Source organism: Aspergillus oryzae, chromosome 1, assembly GCF_000184455.2.
Source record: "Aspergillus oryzae RIB40 DNA, chromosome 1".
In the NCBI taxonomy this organism is placed as follows: domain Eukaryota; kingdom Fungi; phylum Ascomycota; class Eurotiomycetes; order Eurotiales; family Aspergillaceae; genus Aspergillus; species Aspergillus oryzae.
The window spans coordinates 2,588,935-2,607,505 of NC_036435.1; the positions used below are offsets into that span (position 1 = coordinate 2,588,935).

General features: G+C 49.5%; 5 protein-coding genes across 5 annotated transcripts; 1 reads left to right on the plus strand and 4 right to left on the minus strand.

Moving 5' to 3' along the window:
- Positions 1 to 2,246: 2,246 nt before the first annotated feature.
- AO090005001452 (cohesin subunit SMC1) lies at positions 2,247 to 7,808 on the minus strand (the record flags this gene model as incomplete). Its single annotated transcript, XM_023237463.1, has 6 exons — positions 2,247 to 2,312; positions 3,809 to 4,175; positions 4,243 to 4,550; positions 4,602 to 7,575; positions 7,628 to 7,721; positions 7,778 to 7,808. 6 exons carry the CDS (start codon positions 7,806 to 7,808, stop codon positions 2,247 to 2,249), a joined length of 3,840 nt encoding a protein of 1,279 aa, XP_023089376.1.
- Positions 7,809 to 8,267: 459 nt separating this feature from the next.
- Positions 8,268 to 9,137, minus strand: AO090005001451 (uncharacterized protein; the record flags this gene model as incomplete). Its single annotated transcript, XM_023237467.1, has 1 exon — positions 8,268 to 9,137. One exon carries the CDS (start codon positions 9,135 to 9,137, stop codon positions 8,268 to 8,270), a length of 870 nt encoding a protein of 289 aa, XP_023089375.1.
- A 538-nt stretch (positions 9,138 to 9,675) lies between these two features.
- On the plus strand, positions 9,676 to 10,664 carry pdx1 (putative pyruvate dehydrogenase complex component Pdx1; the record flags this gene model as incomplete). Its single annotated transcript, XM_001818321.3, has 2 exons — positions 9,676 to 9,754; positions 9,868 to 10,664. 2 exons carry the CDS (start codon positions 9,676 to 9,678, stop codon positions 10,662 to 10,664), a joined length of 876 nt encoding a protein of 291 aa, XP_001818373.1.
- Positions 10,665 to 11,515: 851 nt separating this feature from the next.
- AO090005001449 (aldo/keto reductase family protein) lies at positions 11,516 to 12,633 on the minus strand (the record flags this gene model as incomplete). Its single annotated transcript, XM_023237479.1, has 4 exons — positions 11,516 to 11,556; positions 11,626 to 11,978; positions 12,027 to 12,435; positions 12,507 to 12,633. 4 exons carry the CDS (start codon positions 12,631 to 12,633, stop codon positions 11,516 to 11,518), a joined length of 930 nt encoding a protein of 309 aa, XP_023089374.1.
- Positions 12,634 to 15,401: 2,768 nt separating this feature from the next.
- Positions 15,402 to 17,422, minus strand: AO090005001448 (WD40 repeat domain-containing protein; the record flags this gene model as incomplete). The annotated part of the gene is made up of 4 exons (XM_001818319.1): positions 15,402 to 16,166; positions 16,224 to 16,804; positions 16,863 to 16,990; positions 17,094 to 17,422. 4 exons carry the CDS (start codon positions 17,420 to 17,422, stop codon positions 15,402 to 15,404), a joined length of 1,803 nt encoding a protein of 600 aa, XP_001818371.1.
- Between the last annotated feature and the right edge of the window lie 1,149 nt (positions 17,423 to 18,571).

Consider the following 18,571-nt stretch of genomic DNA (forward strand, 5'->3'; position numbering starts at 1 on the left):
TTCAGGCCGTGGGAACGGAAGCGGCCTGCACCGACACTACTGTATATTCCCATTATTTCGCCAAAAGTAACCATGGCCTGGACCATTCTGAACTGCTAGTGTGTTCTGTTTCGTTGATAGGCGAAGACCAGGCAAGCCTCATGGACCAACACCAATAGGAGAGTGGTTGAGTCCAACTCTAATCAGACTATGTTTGGTCAACGGAAGGATGATCTTCGAGTTCGGGTTCTGACACAGTGGTAACCCAAGTTAGTGTGTGACTCTGAGATTACGCATGAACATCCTCGACTGGCCGAGTTGACAAGAGTCCTACAATCAACAGTAGGACTCACACACACAGTAGGAAAGACATTGTGGTTCGGCGCCACTTCTACCAATCATATAGCCCGTTATTTGTCTGGAACAGCCCATCTGACACGATAGTGCGTGCTTTGACTTTCCCAAAGGATTGTCCTCGAATTTCCGCAGCACTGATGCCCTATTCTAAATGGGCGTCACATGGTCCAGGGAAGATCTGAACGTCAACTCGAATGGAAGGAGACTAACGCGGCCTGTTTCTAGTTTCTCCACAAGGCCCGCTCCATGGTCCGGTAATGGCGCCGGAGATCCTTTCAAACAGCGGCTAAAACCTTTCCTTCATTTGAGACGTTATGAAAGTCCCTCGACTTGAGCTGCTGGGCATGCTATGTTCTGGAACTATTACCCGCCAGTGGGATTAACCCCTTTCGTACCGGATCAACGTCAGTTGGGTTCGAGGCGTTACCTCCACCAAGACCCTGTACGAAGATTGGACATCAAAGTCACAGCTTGACCGCCGATCGCTTCAATAAAGTTCACCCAAAAACGATAGCAACTCGAAAATGTTGAAATGGGGGACGATGCAGGAGGACCCTTTGAGTCTTGACGTGTGTGATAGATGCTGTTCTTGGTCAGTAAAACCCAAAGGCCCGAGCGTAGCCGAACATTTATTCTTACAGTGAACGATACAGACTGCAGTTAGTTCTCTTGTTCCAAGGGTATTTGGGGGGGAGACATCAGTTGTTTCACCGTCCCACGGAGAAGATATCCGGTTATCACCATTGGGTACGCTCATCTCCGGCCAAACCCCGATTGACATTTATGTATTAAATCTTCTCAGCTGAAAAACTAAAGGGGAGAGAAAAAGCAACATGGGGTCCTGGACAGGTTACACTAATTTAGTAGCTATCTAACCATGGTACGCTGTCGAAGTACGGTGGCACTCGGAAGATTCCTGCAGATGGTGGCCAGGGGGTTAAGCCAAATGGCAAACCAAACAGTAAATACCTCCTCGCCTTTGCGGGGAAAGTCGATGGTGATTGCTTCGCTTTCATCAACATCCATCCACTTTTTTTCTTTTTTTTTTTTTTTTGTTTTCATACTTGCTTCGATCGATGGACGGGTGGCAAGTCTGGGTTATTACTACGATGTTATGACAGGGGAGTCAAGGGCATCAAGACAGCCACGTACGCAAGCACCGAATGGTGGCCATACTGAGAGCTACCGGGGATGTGACACTCTGCAGGATGGCTTGCAGATATAGGAGACCCGAGCGACACCATAGTAACGTTACTGGCAGAGCTTGGGCACTTATGGTGTCTTGCCAGATATTGTTGGGTATTTCCAACGGTGTTCATAGAATGTCAGTCAATACGCGACAAAACTTACAATCACTTCATCTTCTGATAGTATGGTTATCAGCAGCACTAGAGCTGCCTGAGCACCGGCAGAAATCGATTCATCTATTGGGGCCTAGATACCTGTATTCTGGCCCTCAAGTCTGAGCCAACTTATTGGCCGGTGGATTTATGAGATATCGAACACACTAACACAGATCGTCGTGCTTCCACACCGACCATTCGATGAATAACCTCCTGGTTATTGTCGTTGCACTAGCTTAACGATGAATCCCGCTAGTACGGACGCAACTGGTAGCTGCATCCTTATCGAGAGTACGAAGTACAGATGACATTCAATACTTAATTTATCCCACAGTACACTATTGCTGATATTGATGCAAATCTCCTGTCTATCCGCGCTTTGACCCCTACCGACTCTCAACTGACGATGACAGCCCGTCATTGCCAATGGAGAACATGACTGACAGCCACGCACTTCTCTCTGTACAGTGCTGTGTACATGATTCAAAGCGTTGCTTTAGCCATGAAATCCTTCGCCGATACTTACTGTAATTCAACCCTAGATTCGGCGGTTCTCAGCACAAAACTCTATCTCTGAAGATCGACCTCGCACTGATCTGCGTTCATTAAAAACGCGTATCCGGGGAAGACGATCTTCTGCCTTGGAAATGGGAGGCTCACCATATGAAACAGTACTAGAACTCAAGAGACCACCCCCACAAGGACTGTTCTCGCTCTGGGAGTTACTCGACTTGAAATCCTCATTAGTCGATTCTGGTAGTATTCCGTAACGCGGATTACATCCAGGTGGATCTCATCTCATAATCAATGTGTCTAGCTAGGTTGTATCCGGATTTGCGATGCATACGGTCGCCAATTCCGCTCCACTCGGCGCATACAGAGTAGGTTACTCCCTACAGAAAAAAAGCGCGACTTCCATGCACCCCTACTAGATTGAATAAGTGCGCAACCACTCGGATGGCGAACCCCCAAGCTCCACTGGCTCATCTCTTACAGAAGTGGGCCCTGCCTCTCCATACATAGCAACAATCTACAACCGCTTTGTGGCTGACGCCTACCCAGCTGGCAGGATTTCGACGGCCACAACCGATCAATGATCTAAAATGCCTGCCCTCCATTGATCGAGCGCCGATCCGACGGACACGGAAAACAGGCAACCGGAATGTAAGTTTCCATAGTCTATTGATTCTCGACCCAGACTGTCGGGTCTACCCTTTCATATTTCCGTGGAGAGAACTTTTCCTCCCACCCATTTCGCCTTCAAGTACCCACCCTTTCAGCTCTTATCTTCTTTTTTTTTTTCGCCCCCAATCACCCAAGTTCCAAATGGGGTCGCCGAAACGATATTGCCATAATTGGCAGTCTGGGATCGTCTTTCGTTTGCCATTAGTATATCGACGGTTCGCGCTTGTGCTCGTATGCATGGACTTGGGAATTCCAGATAACCCATTACATTGCAAGATACCTATACATAGGAGGTTGGGGTTCTACCTCCCGAATGTGTTGTGCAGCATCCCGAACTGTCATAAAGTAAGGAGAGTAACTACATACTGCAATAGGATCCGCTTTTCATGTAACCGCATATGTCCGTCGAGGGAATATACCTTGGATGGCAACCTTCGTAGCAAGCTGAAACGACCACGTTATGCTCCGGATGAAATCCAAAGCCTGGACCCAGGCCCTCCACGCAACGCAATCTGTGCCTTTCTAATGTCACGGGAGGATCCAAAACTATTGAATAGTTAACCGGTCGGCAAACGTCCGTGTCAAAAGTGGAGACTGCGAGGCTTTTAAGGGGGAAATTGCGGCTTTGGGACTCCGTATGGAGTATGAAACCCCATGGACCAGATTAGTTTCGCTACTGTGCACTGCCACTGTACATCAAAGAAAGCAAATCAATTGCCTACAGCGAACCATTATTCCGTTGCAAGAACCAGTAATATCGTAGCTATGGACCACGAAGGAAGAAGATCAAGAACTATTCTACATATCATTCAGAAAGGACTGTTTCCCCTGAAGGCAAATATACCAGTCCGAGTCGTCTAATTATATTTCCGGAGCTGCAAGAGGAACCACAAGTCAATAGCCGCGCCACATGTTAACCGAGGGGAGAGACAGGTAAAACTCACATCAAGGGTCAAGGATTTACTGCTGTTCTCCGTCTGATCTCGGTAAATTCCAACCAAGGCCTCACTGTTCTGGAAGAGACCAGTCTTCAAACTGATGACGATAAACTGCATACCCGGAGCAGCGTGATCATGAATGTAGTTCGCAATCCGAGCGACATTAGTGTTGTCGAGGGCAGCATCAACTTCGTCTAGCACGAAGAACGGTGATGGCTGGTACGAATGGATGGCAAATAGGAGAGCCAAGGCCGCCATGGTTTTCTCACCACCAGAGAGGTGCTCCATGTCTCGGAAACGCTTAAGCGGTGGCATGGCATGGTACTTGATACCATCAAGATATGGCTCATCTGAATCCTCGATGTCCAGATACCTATCGAGTGGTAATGTCTCATCAGCATAGGCGCAGATTAAACGTACACGAAATACCCGTAACTTACGCTTGTCCACCTAATGGATAGTTGCTACTCTTTGTCAAGTCGCGATAGATGGGCTGGATTTGCTCCGATATGTGAGTGAACGCCTTGTTGAACAGCTCTGATCGTTGGCGCATCACTTCCTCGAAGTCCTCTTTGGTCTTTCGGGCGTGTTTTCGTGATTCATCAAAGTCTTTCTCTGTGCTTCGGAGTTTGTTCTCGACACTCTCCAGCCGTTCCATTGCACGGGTATTGGGAGCCATTTTGTCAAGTTCACTATTCAAAGACCGAATTTTATCTAGTAACTCCTCTTCAAGCTTCTCGTCAGACTCCTAGTGGGAAGTTAGTATGTATTCTGGAACGGCATAGATAGCATTGCTCACCTCCTTGAGTGTTTCGCCCAGAGAGTCGAAATCAACCTCAATACCATAGTCCTGAACAGTGAAAGCGCCGTCAGCGCCACCATTCGCGTCTTCATCAACATCCATTGCGTCAGGGTCAGCTGCCTGTACAAGCTCATCAATAGGAAGCTGGTCTAGCGGGTTTGATCCCTCGGTCAATGGGACGTCAATATCCTCAAGTTTGCAGCGCCGAAGAAGAGCGTATCGGCTGGATGAGTTACGCTGGACCTCTGCTTCCAATGCATTTACATTCTTCAAGGTAGCTTCCACATCTCTGCTGCGTCTTTGAAGCTCTCTACGATGTTGTGTGAGGTTCTCGGCGGATTGTGCGTAAGATTCCTTCTGCTGCTCGAGACGCTCACGAAGAATTTCGAGCTCCGCGTTATACTCGTCCAGTTGGTTACGAATGCCCTCTTGTTCTTGTTTGAGCTCTTCGATCATATCCTGGTCACGCTGGTGTTGAGTTTGCAGACTGGCAATTCGATCAAGAGTGGCCTGGAGACGCTGCTTCTCAAAACTGAGCTGATTCTCAATTCTGCTCTTTTGGGTTGTGAACTCAAGTTTCTTCTGGGCAGCCTCTTCATGCAGGGATCCCTGTTGAACTTCATATTCACGAATGTTGCTGTACCCAAGGCGCTTGCAGAATTTACGATAGACCTCATCTTCAACGTTGCTGACGGTTTCTTGCGATGTTGTGATTGTCTGTTCAAGCTCCGCCAGTTCTTCCTGCTTCTCCACGTACTTGGGCTTCACCTCCTCGAGCTGGCGCTTAACAAAGTCCAATTCAGTGTGCTTGCTTTGAAGATTCCTCTCAAGCGCCTTGAGCTCCTCTTGGGCATACGCTAAGCGCTGTTCAAGACCAACCAGCTCTCCTTGTAGCGTTTCTTCTTCGGTACCCCGGCGGTGGCCCTTGGGCAGATTGGCAAGGTCGGCCATCAATTTGTCCTTGAGTTTGAATAGATTCTCTACCTCGGAATCTTCCCAGCGCTTCGAGTTCTGCTGAGGGCCTCGGCCACCAGTCATCAGGCCGCCCTTGTGGATCACTGTACCGTCGAGAGTGACGGCCTTCGCATCCACATGTTTTTCGTAGCAGAGATACTTGGCTGTCGCCAAGTCATCACACACAATGGCGTTTCCGCATGCGTAGCTGATAGCCCTGGACACGGAGTCATCATAATCCACTGTTTCAATCGCTGGGCGCATTCCTCTGTGCATTCCCTTTAGGTTAGAATTGAATGCCTTAACTTGAATAGTTTCCAAAGGAATAAAGGTAGCCTGGCCGGCTCTCTGATCACGAAGATGCTGGATACACTCCTTGGCAGTTTTCTCGTTGTCAACAACAATAGCATCAAAGTGACGGCCAAGAACAGTGCTAACAGCGTCGGCGTATTTTTTCTGTTTCGGCTTGCATAGGTCACTGACGCGGCCTTTTACACCAGGGAAGATACGCTTCAAGGTCGAGATCAGCTCCTTTGTTCTGATCTCCCTCTCAGTCTGCTTCTTGCCGTCATCAGCTTCAAGAAGTTTCTTCAAGACAACTTGTAGCTTCTCCTCAAGTTCAGTCCTCATCTGCGAAACACGCAGCCGCTCGGAAGTGAGTGCGTTCAGCTCCTTCTTCTTGCGTTCGATGTCCTTAGATGTAGTTTTGACCGTATCCTTGATGGACGACCTACGCTCAGTCAATGAGCGTGTATCCGATTCTAAAGTCTTGAGCTGCCACTCGGTACTTTCAAACTTGCTTTTAAGGCTGTTGTGGGCTTCGGCTTCAGTCTTCATTTGGCGCCGTAGATTGTCGAGGTTCAACTGCTCCGCAGACGATCGCTTGTTGACTTCCTCTTTCAGTTTGTTGTATTCTTGCTGATCAGCCTCGCTCAGTTGAACGCCTTGTTTGGTCATTGTCTTTTGCCACTCTGCTTCCCACTGAGATTGTGCCTTTTCAACGACTTTAAGGTCTTTCTCGAGACGCTTGACATTGGCCGACTGCGAGTCTCGCTCCTTGCCAATCTCTGCGATTCGAGAGGCAAATCGTTCTACTTTTTTCATAGTAATGTCGACTTTCTCGTCAATCGGGACCAAGTCATTGGCGGCTTCCTCGATATCCTTCTCTTTCTTCGCGATGTTTTTCTCGGCCTTTGCTACCTCTCGACCAACGCCCGCGTGCTCCCTCTTAGCATCCTCGACGTTCTTTTCGTACTTCTCAACGCCCCGACGATACTCCTTGAGTTCATCTTGGTACTTCAAGATCTCTGCACTGGAATCGTCGATCATGCGCTGGAAATGGAAGAGCTTCCAGAGGATGTGAGTGATGATAGCTTGGTCGCGCTCCTCCGCTTTACGAGCATAATTCTCGGCCTCCCGCTTCTGTTCTTGGTATTGCTTGATCTCGGAATTGATGGCTCGCCGACGATTAAGCTGGACTGTCTGTTGCTCCGCTGCCTCCTCTGCCTCCGCTTTGAGACGCTCGTACTCAGCCTTGTATTCGAGGCTCCCAGAGATCTGCTCAATCAGCCGGGTAAGATCTTTTGGTGATTGTGACGCGATCGCCTCCACATCACCCTGGAAGACCAAGAAGTTGCGCGCTCTAATCAAGATATTCTCCGCCTCAAGCGCCTCGTTATATTGCTGCGCGGTCACGATGCGGTTGTTGATACGGTATTCGCTGACTCCCTGGCTCGTAATCGATCGTCGCCATTGTTGCTCCTCACCGGCATCATCCTCGTAGACTGCCATAACCCATGCTGTTTTAGGATCATTCGATCCGCTAGGGTCTTGTGATTGTTCGCCGTCAACTCCATCTTCGGCGTGATCCTGTCCGTTCGGTTCTTCGTCGATAACATTACCATCAGCATCGAGTTTCGAGGTGCGCAGGACACGACCGCGGTAGACAAGATCGCGAAGGTTCGTAGATCGCAAGTGAGAAGACTTAATTCCTAGCACAAAGGAAATAGCATCCATCCTAGTATGGTCAGCGCACGTACGTTTCCAGTCGGGGATGCGGAGAAGCGCACGAGTTGGACTTTCCGGACCCGTTGGGCCCGATAATAGAAGTGAAATAGGCATCGCCGAAAAGAAGGGTATGGTGTCCCTTGTATGATTTGAAGTCTGTGTGCCAGTCAGTAATCAAGTATGTATCATGACCTTCCGAAAGCGCTGCATACTAAAAAGCTCGAGCCTGATGAGCTTCCCCATCTTGCGACAAGGCAGTCGCTTTTCGGCGACCGCGGTTGCAAGTCTGGAAAGGTAAAGCGAAGCGTTGAGAACTGCCTCAGGCGACCCAGAGACTCTGGGGTAAACGACAACTGACCGTCGGGTGTTTGGAGGGGCCCGCGCGATAGTGATCTGGAAGTCGCGTCACAGACAATTACAAGGACGCGCCTGTGGTCACGTGCCACGGATAATACAACCATGATGTCGTCTCACTCTTGTTGTTTACTTAGATTATGCTCGGTACTGCTACATTTTGTAGAAGAATTGGTTTTATTTATACATGGGAATCTGTTGTACAAGGACAGATCGAGACGCTTCATAAGTTCAGGATGCAAAAAGGTCCCAATCAAGGGGACCAAGAACAATACCAGTATTAGACATCTTCAGAATGAATATCACAATCAGATGGCCCACAGCAGATCAACTTGATCAGCCAGCCATCTAACGCCTATAACTGACCGGATTGCCAATCACAAGAAAGTCCTGCGATACGAATCCCGCAGAATCCATCCTCATAACACCCTTTTGACCTTCCACTTCCAAGAGGATGAAGTCTTCCTGTGTAAACAATTGCCGAACAGATCGGAATAGTCTCCAAAGGAGCATGCTCGTCTTCTTTAAAGGCGCTTTGAAGAAACTCACGTTCCCATTTTGAGCGGCCTCTGCATGCTGCATGCGAGCCACAGAGTCATGCGTCACAACTAGCCGACGAGAAAACGCTACTTGATGGGGTAAAGCATCGAACTCAAATGGCTTCTTGAAAGGAATGAAGCTCCGAACAGTGAAGCGGAGATATGTCTGTCCGTTAGATTGAACGGCATTGACTGCTTTGATCAGCCGTCCAGTTTTGAAGAGGAACACGGTACCCATGACGCTCATCATGACGCAGATACCGCCAAAAAGAGCCTGCTGCCACATTGGAAGAGGTATTATCGGATCGCGAAAGACAACGTTGGAGTTGTATACGGAATAAGCGAAGCAAAACGCTGAAATGCCGTAGGCACCTAGAACATAGCTGCGATGTGATGGCGCTTGGAAAAGTAATACCTGTCCCTCTTTCGCGACCTTTCGCTCTAATTTTCCGAAACCCTCTGCTCGTCGTCCAGCAAATTTCAGGCTTTGCTCGGTTTGCGGAGGCGCTTTGAATTGCGGAGGGCTATACTGTGGCTTGACTTTAACCGCGGCCTTTGTTCGAACAGCGCTTGAAGTGAAGTATCTCCAAGTTGGGCTTGACACCGACGATCCGGGGGTCATAAAGGTCCTGGGACATTGCGGCGAAAATGCCCGGAAAGCAAAAGATCTTGCAAACATTATGGGGCCTAGTTCAAGGCATACCGTCAATTAGCATTAGAATACATAGAGGGATCAAATACAAGACGGAAATCGCAGAATGCCGGGCGGTGATTGGCCTCCGACATTGCATACAACCTAGAGCTAGGCAATTAAAAGGAACAATAGGAAAATGGACTTACCGATAGTTCAATGGAGAACTCCGATAGCTCTCAGTAACTGTGACGGACTTGGAGTCCGGTCGTCTCCGCGGCAGAAAAATGTTCCCGTCCGGGCGGCCGGTGAAGCTCCCAACAACCTCAACGTCTCTACAAGGTCGGTCTCACCTTTTGCAGTCGAATCCAGCGTTTATGTCTTCTTACAATTAGCTTTAGATCGCGATATCGCCTCGAGTCACACGATCCACTTGGGATTCTGTGCGGCCCCATCGACGTGGTGGTGGGTTCTTGATCGTTCCTGTCCCTAGTCCGCCGAATCCAATTACAGCACGGGAGTATCATACGACCGGAGAAAGCACACGACCCAGATCTTATAAAGGGAGATCTTTGTATATCTAGAAATGGCCTCCAGCTTCACTGTGCGCCAAATTCCGGCCGTGCTCGCCAGACGGCAACCACGCGTACTCGGTACTACAAGACGTAAGTTGCCCGCGGGATATCAAAATGAGGGAGATTCTTTCGCAAAAGACGCTTGGAATATATACACCTTCCGAGACCTGTACGCTGACATCGCTTTTGGCCGCTCTATCTAGGCCTGGCATCTTCTTCTGCCGTTCAGACCCAGAACCCCGCCTACCCGCTGTACCCATCCGTTATCCAGCTCCTTCACGAGAAGGGCATTCCAGATTCGGAAGTTTCAAAGATCCCAGCGTCTGGTCCCAAGGGCCGTCTTCTCAAGGGCGACGTCCTCGCCTACCTCGGCTCCATCCCGGCTGATTATCCCGCCACCCAGCAAGCCCGGTTTGATAAGCTTGCCCACCTCGACCTGAGCAACATCAAGATCGCCGCACCGCCCAAGCCCGCTGAGCCACAGCCAGTGGCCGAGGAGCCAGTCGCTAGACCTCCACCAACTACCTCCGTAGCCGTCTCGATCTCCCTGGCTACTGTCCTGTCCGTCCAGAAGAAGATCCAAGAGACTTTGGGTGTTAACGTACCTCTTGCGACATTCCTCGCCCGTGCTACCGACCTGGCCAACGACGACCTTCCCCGTTCGTCTCGCGAGAAGCAGTCCGCCGACGAGCTGTTCGATGAGGTTCTCGGCGCAAAGCCCATCCAGACATCCCGGGGCGATTACGTTCCTGAGTTGAACGTAGTTGAGGCGCCCTCCGCCGTTCAGCCGGCCAAGCCTGTTAAGGAAGACATCATCGATATTCTCAGCGGCAAGGTCTCCAAAGCTGTTCCCCGGCCCTCGGTGGTGGAGGCTCCGGCCGGTAGCGCCGCCAATGTCTTTAGTCTGACTGTTCCTGTTGAAGAGGAGAAGAGAGCTAGGGTTTTCTTAGACCGTGTCAAGGCTCTTTTGACGGTTGAGCCTGGAAGGCTAGTTCTATAAATCTTCAATCCATATTGTGAGTTCTAAGAGAATGCGTAGAAGCATGTCATCGGGTCATCTGGGCTAATGTTCTATAACCAGTGTAGCATAAGTAATGAAATCGGTCCCAATATGGTTTGGGGCGTATCTCCAATCTAGAGACCATCGGAGGTTGTGTTTTTATATCATATATACACCTATAAGAACCGGAATTTTTCTACTGATTTGAACTCTCCTCATCACACTGCTTTAGTAAGGGTACTCAGTGCTGTGTTGCATTATAGGCTGTAGCTCAGGGGACATTTGGTGGCTACCCTGGTATTCTTAAGGCCATCTCTCTGGGTATCTCTGAGATCTTCCCACGCCCAATTACATTATTAACGCGACACAGGAATGGGTGTGAGACGTCTCGAAGTGGACAATAAAAAGTTGATGATTATTGTTAAACCAGCTGGATGCTATAACTGCATGAATTAAAACTACGAGTCTTGCCATCTCTTGGGAGAATATCTATAGTTTAATTGTTATTCTTTCTTCTAAAAATTCCATGAACATCTCCAAACCGGTCACTTACTTTGCCGCTGCATAGTTAGGGCTGGCCCCCTTTCAATGGTTCAGTCGGTTTCTTGTTTGCGTCTTGCTGTAAGACTGTTACGAGTGTATTATAATAATGAACGTAGTTTCTCATTCTCTGAAAGGATAAAAATCGATAGTTCGCTATGTCTTGACATGGAATCTACATTGTATACAACCCACCCGCCTGTAGGGAAGCCACAATGACACAATACGAACTATAAAAAGCAAAAGTTTACATAAACACATACAGCCTCCATTCTTGATACATTAGCCAGCTCAGACACAATCCTCATAGCCTACGTATTAGTCGGGATGATCTCGGGGTATCGTCCACCAGCTGGGGTGAACTTTTCCAAAATCGCATCAATCTCCGCCATCTCTTCGTCCGTGATGTCGATAAGCTTACTGTTCTCCTCCACCCGGTCTGCTGTTGTCGCACCGGGAATCGGGATAATAGTCGGCATCCCCGGACGCCTGGATAGCGTTCTCGTCCAGTTAATAGCCAGCTGTGCTGGTGTGCAGTCCTTTTTCTTCGCGATCTCCTCCACCTTCTCGACCAGCTGCATATTCTTCTCGAAGTTACCCTGCTGGAAGCGGGGGAAGTTGAGGGAGAGCAGCAGCGAGTCCTTTGGAAGGTCGTCAAACTTCTTGAACTGGCCGGTTAACATGCCTCGGCCAATGGGCGAGTAGGCGATGATTGGGATCCCATATTGAGCGCATGCCGCAGCGACACCATTCTCCAAGATGTCGGTAGTGAACCTGACTCAGTCAACATACGCAGCCATGGACTCGATCCAGGTAACTTACAAGGAGAGTTCGGCCTCTACCGCGACCACCTTGGTGTGTTTGACGGCTTCATGAATGGTCTCAGCCCGCACCTCTGACAGGGCGATGCCCCCGATCTTTCCAGTCTGGACATACTCCCTATCGATCAAATCAAAGGTGACATCCATCGGCACAGCTGGGTCGCGGCGACCGAATTCAAACATGTCAATCTTTTGTTTGCGGCCCTTTAACTGAGCAATGCAGTTATCCAGACTTCTGCGAGTGTTCTCCGGAGAGGCGTCTACCTGGTGAGTCTGGGGGTTCAAACCACCCTTGATGTTCAGAACGATTTTATCGGCATCTTCTGGATACTTCTCAAGGTACCGTTCCAGGAGCACGAGACTATTGTAATCAGGGGATCCGTAGAATTCGCCACCATTCCAACAGTTACCTGGAGTTACAGTAGTTAGTTACCGAGGATGAAAAGGGACCAGTTGGCTACCTGCCAAGGGATTAACATACTTCCATTATGGATAGCGGTGCGCATAGCCTCGAAGGCCTGATCCTGAGACGGTGGCGTCGCTCGCCAAGTCAATCCCATCAGACCAAAGCCAATGGGGCCTACTTCCTTGCCCACAATCTCGGGCATCTTCGTCTGGTGGAGGTGTGCACTGATGAAACTTTGAAGTCGTTGCAATTTGTGATCATGGGTTTTAACACCATTTCGACAGCCATATCCTCCTTTTTATATCTCAGAGAGGAACTCCCCATTCAAGAGCAGAACGAGGAGTTACCGGCGTTTGACCGGCGTTGAGTATAAGCTGCATAAATCCGACGTTTAATCCCGAGAGATTGACATCCCTTTCCGGTCGACGATGTGAACAAGGTTGATGTCAGCGGGCGGCAGGACATGATAAGACTGGTTTATGCAGAGCGACTAATATTACTCATTGCTATAGTGGTTGAGTTAGATTGGATCGTGTTGCACGATTCAGTGAGGGGCAGTGCTTACCTACTCGGTAGTACTTTAGTACGTATACATATTAAATCTCACCCCACCTGATCGCCCCCATTTTGATCACCCCGAGGACTTTTAACCGAAGGATTGAGGGGACAACACATAAGTAACCTCGTGTGTCTAAGGCCATCAAACAAGCAACGCAGAAAGACTGAGGGTTCACAAATCGGCGAGACTCTGAACTCCCGACGATCACATATCATTATGGTAGCCATCACCGACCACAACGTCGTCTACGCGGACGGCAAAAAGATCCACTACCTAGCAGCAGGCCCTGCAAATGGCCCTCTGGTTCTCTTTATCCATGGCTGGCCAGGCAGCGCGATCACCTGGAAGGCGCAAATCGATGCCTTCGCATCCGTGGGGTTCCGCGCGATTGCCCCTGATATGCCAGGCTATGGGCAGTCGACTGCCCGCCGCGTGGCCGATGACTACTGTCAAGAGGCCATCGTAGAGGGCATGTTAGCTTTGCTAGCCGACACAGGCCGCGATGCAGCGATCTGGGTCGGCCACGACTGGGGCGCAGGCGTCACATCCTCCGTTGCGACGCAACACCCCGAGGTGGTTAAAGCGTTGGTGAATATGTCTGTGCCGTTCCACACTATCGAGCGCGGCTGGCAGGGCTTCCTTCCCTATGTGAACCGCGAGCTCTACCCAGCGGACGAATACGAGTTCGGCCAGTGGGACTATATGAAGAACTGGGAGGAGAACTTCGAAAAAACCGTCGAATGGTTCGACAGTGACATTGCAGGAATGTGCAAAGCTTCATTGCAACCATCCACGCCCCCATCTAGCCGTTTTGCCCCACTGTTCGCCACCGTGCGCAAGAGCGGATGGATGGGCGGGGCGCCAAAGCCCCCGAGTGTGGAGATGACAGGGCCTCCGGTGCTCCCTGCGGAGGTCTTCGACTCTTTTGTTCAGGATATGCAGAGAACCGGCTTCTGGGCCGGATCTGCGTACTACCTTCACCATGCGCGGAACGCGGAATACAATGGAAAGCGCGAGGGGAAGTTGGACCAACCAGTCCTGTTTATCCATGACGCCAGGGATGTGATATGTGATACCATAACGTCTCGCCTTGTCGAGCCGATGAGAGAGAACTGTAGTAATTTGACTGAGGTTACGATCGACGCAGGACACTTTGCGCAGTATGAAAAGCCGGAAGAGGTACACGCCGCCATTTTCAGGTTCATTGTGGAAGAGCTGCCGAGTGAGTGGCCTGGATTTTGGACTGCCGGGTATACTAAGAAGAAGTCGGTTCTGTGAGCTGTATCACACTGGGAACTTCTGTCATGTCAACACTGGAGTATATTAGGACTTGGCAAGTACCAAATTTATTTAAGCTTTGCAGAGACCATTGGTGTGAGGATTTAGATAGGGTTGTTTCGATTAGTTCCACTGAAAGTTTATCCAGGGCCCGGGAGCCATGGTAATAGGACATGATCGGATTTGTGTTGTGTGAAATGAGAAGGAGGATGATTTCGTTAATCTAATACTTGTAGACAGAAAGCTGGCACTCGCTGTTACCTATTAAGCCAGCATTCTATTGTTAGTCCTTAGGCATAGAATAGAAAGTTAGCCAGAAAAACGTTGCAAGCAAAATGGATATAGATCACATATTAGCGCAGTACAATCTAATCAAAGCTATTTCGCTACTCGGGCTACTGTACATATATACGCGAGCGTCTACTTCAGATCCATATTGGCAGATTTCATTCTTATTATTCGTAGAACAATGGTCAATACGGCTTCATATTGCAAGTGTCTCCGGAGTGGATGAGACCCTGGAATATAGCGAACTAAGCAAAGCCCTCATTTAATAAGTCATCTCATCATCAATCCTGCCAGGAAAAAAGAAGAACAGAAGAAGGTACATATAATGCGACAATGCAAGGTGAGAGAACTCGAGGTTTTCCAACCACTTGTCGTGATGAGCAAACGCCGTAATTGGCCACCTTTCAAAACACCATAAGCGCCGTCGCTTACATTTAGTGCACGGAGGGATGCGGGACTGATTGTGAAAGGCCAGTGGCCTAGTAATGGAAACAAAGTCGGTTGATGTAAATCAAAAGAAGTGGCGCACTAGAAACGTAGACATAGTGGCGAAGGCGCGAACAACACGAATAAGGCCAACGGTACATGACAAAATATTGTGATCAAATGCTGGGACACAAAGCGCCTCGCAAATAAGCGCCTGTCAAATGCCGTAAACCCACAAAATGCGAGAGATGCCAATTAAACCGTGATAACCCTTCCCCCTCGGACCGACCAAGGAAATCCCCAGGATCGAAATAACGCCAAAATCCGTGAACGCCGTGTCTAATGCATATCGAAAACCCTTTGCGGGGAATGTTAAAGATGCCGTAGCACTAAGGTCATCAAATATATCGATCGTAATATCACCGGATGGTGCCCCATTCCGCCAACTTGCTGCCTTCACGCCCTTGGTCTCTCCCGGACCTCTTGTTAAAAATCTTCCAAAACCTCAAAGTCTCATCACCAGCACCCGTAACGACCGTTTGGCCATCGGGGCTCATTGCCAGATACAGGACACGGAACGTATGCCCCGTTAATGATACGATCTGTTCCATACGTGGATACTTCCAGATTACAATCTGATTCTGACTGTAGCCGTGTGTGCTGATAATTTCGTCCGAATTCTTCGACCAGGCTAGGTTGCAGACTTGACTGCCCGTGTCAACCTCTTTGATCAACGATCCAGTCGAGGTATTCCAGAACTTGATAGTCCGATCGGCCGTTCCACCACCCGAAGCAAGCAAATGATGCTGATGAGGTGACCAGGTAATCGCTTTGACAGCGGCCGTGTGGTCAGAAAAGCGATAGAGGGGCGTCTCGTTTAGCTTATCCCACACCAAAAGCTTGTTATCGTTGCCACCCGAAGCCAACTGACCGTCTTCTGTATTCCATCGGAGACCGCAGACTTCTTGCTTATGGCCAGAAAGTCGCCGGAGGTATTGATCTGGAGAGCGCACATCTCGGTGATAGATGAGGCGATCTCGCGAGCCAGATGTAAGGATGTGGTCATTCCAAGCCAGGGCACCTACACGATTGGTATGGCCAATCATCGTTCGTAGACGGCGACATCGCTCTGCATCCCAGATCTGCACAAGTCCCTTCCCAGTCCCTATAGCAAGATGTGTACCCTGTGCGTGTCTCCGTTAGTCCCCGCGCCAATGCAGTGATAAACTTTAATGACTCACCCTCTGAATCCAGTTAACGCTCGTGACGGTGTCGTCTCTTAGCTCACATAACTTAGTGACCGTTCCGCTTTGCGAATTCCACATATAGACGGAGTTTCCAAGGCCAACACCTAATACGTTACTACTCCCCCAATCCACCAGATTTAGGTAAAAATCATCTTGCAAGTCAGGTGCGTCCAGTACCTTGTATGGTACTTTGTTGACATAACGTGGTTGTTTGCGGGGGGTCTCAAGGATGCGTTGACTATCATAGCGTATCGGTGATAGACTATAGAGCTCTGATCGAACATTGAGGTTGGGGCCATGTTGACTCCGGGGGGTTTTAGAAGGGGTGGGATGTGCAGATCCACGTGGGGAGGCGTAGTTGAAGAGGTTCTTGTGGGGTGTCGACGGTGTTATGCTTGCTGGAGGAAGATTTGACACATGCGACGGTGGGGTATGGGAGCGAGTCTTTTCATTGATACCATTACCGAGGCCCAGCAAAGGATCCGGTGATAATGATTCTAGGTCAGCTTGCGGGACAGTACTGCCGAACAGCTCGCTCCGCAGGACTCGCGAGTACATCCTGTTTGCTTCTTCCGCTGGAAAAGATTTTAGCCAAAGTTTCATTTCATAAACGTGGAAAAGTTGCGGACTAACTTTTTTGAAAATGAAGCTCCGAATGCGGCGCACGCTTTTTCGATTTCGAAGGTGTAGAGGGACACCCGTCCTCGTGGAGCAAACTGTAGGTTGCTTGGAGGTCCTGCCCCTCCCGGTTCGGGATAAATCTACACAGGAGTTTAGCAATAGATCGACCGGACATCCTAGGTTAGGCGCAGGAGAACTGTAGGACGATGGTGGGCAAATCTGAGAAGGATTGTCGTTACTGACCTGTCGCCATATACTCGCTGCCTTTTCCGACTGGGACTGGTCCCGGGTGTTCTCTCACGAGGGCGCCCAGCGTCCTCATAGTCCTTTAGAGCCTTCGCAAGCGCCTCCGGGTCAATAGCCTCCGAGCCATGTCGGCTTTTCTGTTGCCTCCCTAGCGAATCAGGATAAAAAATGGTCTTTTTTGATGGCATGCTGGGAGGCGTCCTTGACCCAGGCGGGGATGCGAGGTTCAATGCATTGGCGGCAGTCCCCGATGGTTTCGCACGTGAAGCATTTCTTCTTGCGCTGCGGGTGGCAACCGTATTTGTGTCGTGGATGTTGTCGCCCATGCTTCTGGCGGGGTGGTTGATCTCGCCTGGTTCAAATGGCGGTCGAAGGAGGGATGGACTTTGGCCAATCTGGGTAATGCGACAGTCGCCAATGTCGGATCGCAAAGTGTATGGTAGTATATAGAAGATCAATTGTGAAAGCGCTTGTAAGATGGTAGATTTGGAAGATATTTTGTGTTTCCCGTCAATCGGATCGCTTCACGGCGCCTTTTTGGTGAATGAATCGGTTGACGACAGCCAAACCCTTCTCCGCTCCGAACAGTAATCCAGATAAAGTAGAGGTCAGGCGGCTTAAGAGCGACGATAAGTAAATAGATAGTACCTCTCACCAGACTGAATGCTGATTGAAGATATTCAAGCAACTTGTGGAGGTCATTTGAGGCGGCCCCGACCACCGTCTGGTGAGGAATGGGATGTTGAAACAGCACTGAAGGTTGGATCCAAGGGCTGGTGATTGGGGCCCTCTTGGGGTGACGGAGTTTCGAAGGGGAATCCCTCCCAGTCACGCGTCGGCTGCGCTAAGCCTATCTGGGTCGTTGGAGGCTGTCACGTTTTTTTGCTTTCTTTAGCTTGAGGTTCTTTTTCTTCAGTTGTCTCAAGTTGTTATTCTCGGCTCAAATCTAGAAGAGACCGATCTTTCACTCTTGTAGTTGGTCTGGAGTCCTTTCAATCTGATACATTGTGGTGGTGCTCTACATATGTTTTGTCACCCTTAACGCTGGGACTGATTAGATAGATCATCCCGTGCAACATAGTGCACTGTTACCTGTACTACGGAGAACATGTTCTTGTTTACCCCACGACAACTACACTGTTGGCAAGGTCACTCAGCACCATAAATACTTATAATAGACGGCCACTTTTCTTTCTTTCTTATGATGCGTTTTTCTAATCGGGCGACAAATTATTGATGTCTCAAAAAACACGCGACTCGACCGACGCGACCGATTCCATGAATGATTGGATCAGCGTCAATCGATAGCTAATTCAAGGTGCCACTTTTTTCGGGCTTCCTCGCGACCGCCCTCATGACACGCGCCTGAACGCGCGAGGGAAAAGCTTGGACCACAGCAAGAAGGAGAGTTTTCAGCCAAAGAAATAATCACTTACTTCTCCCTTTCCGCGTCGATCCCAGTGGACACCTCCCCA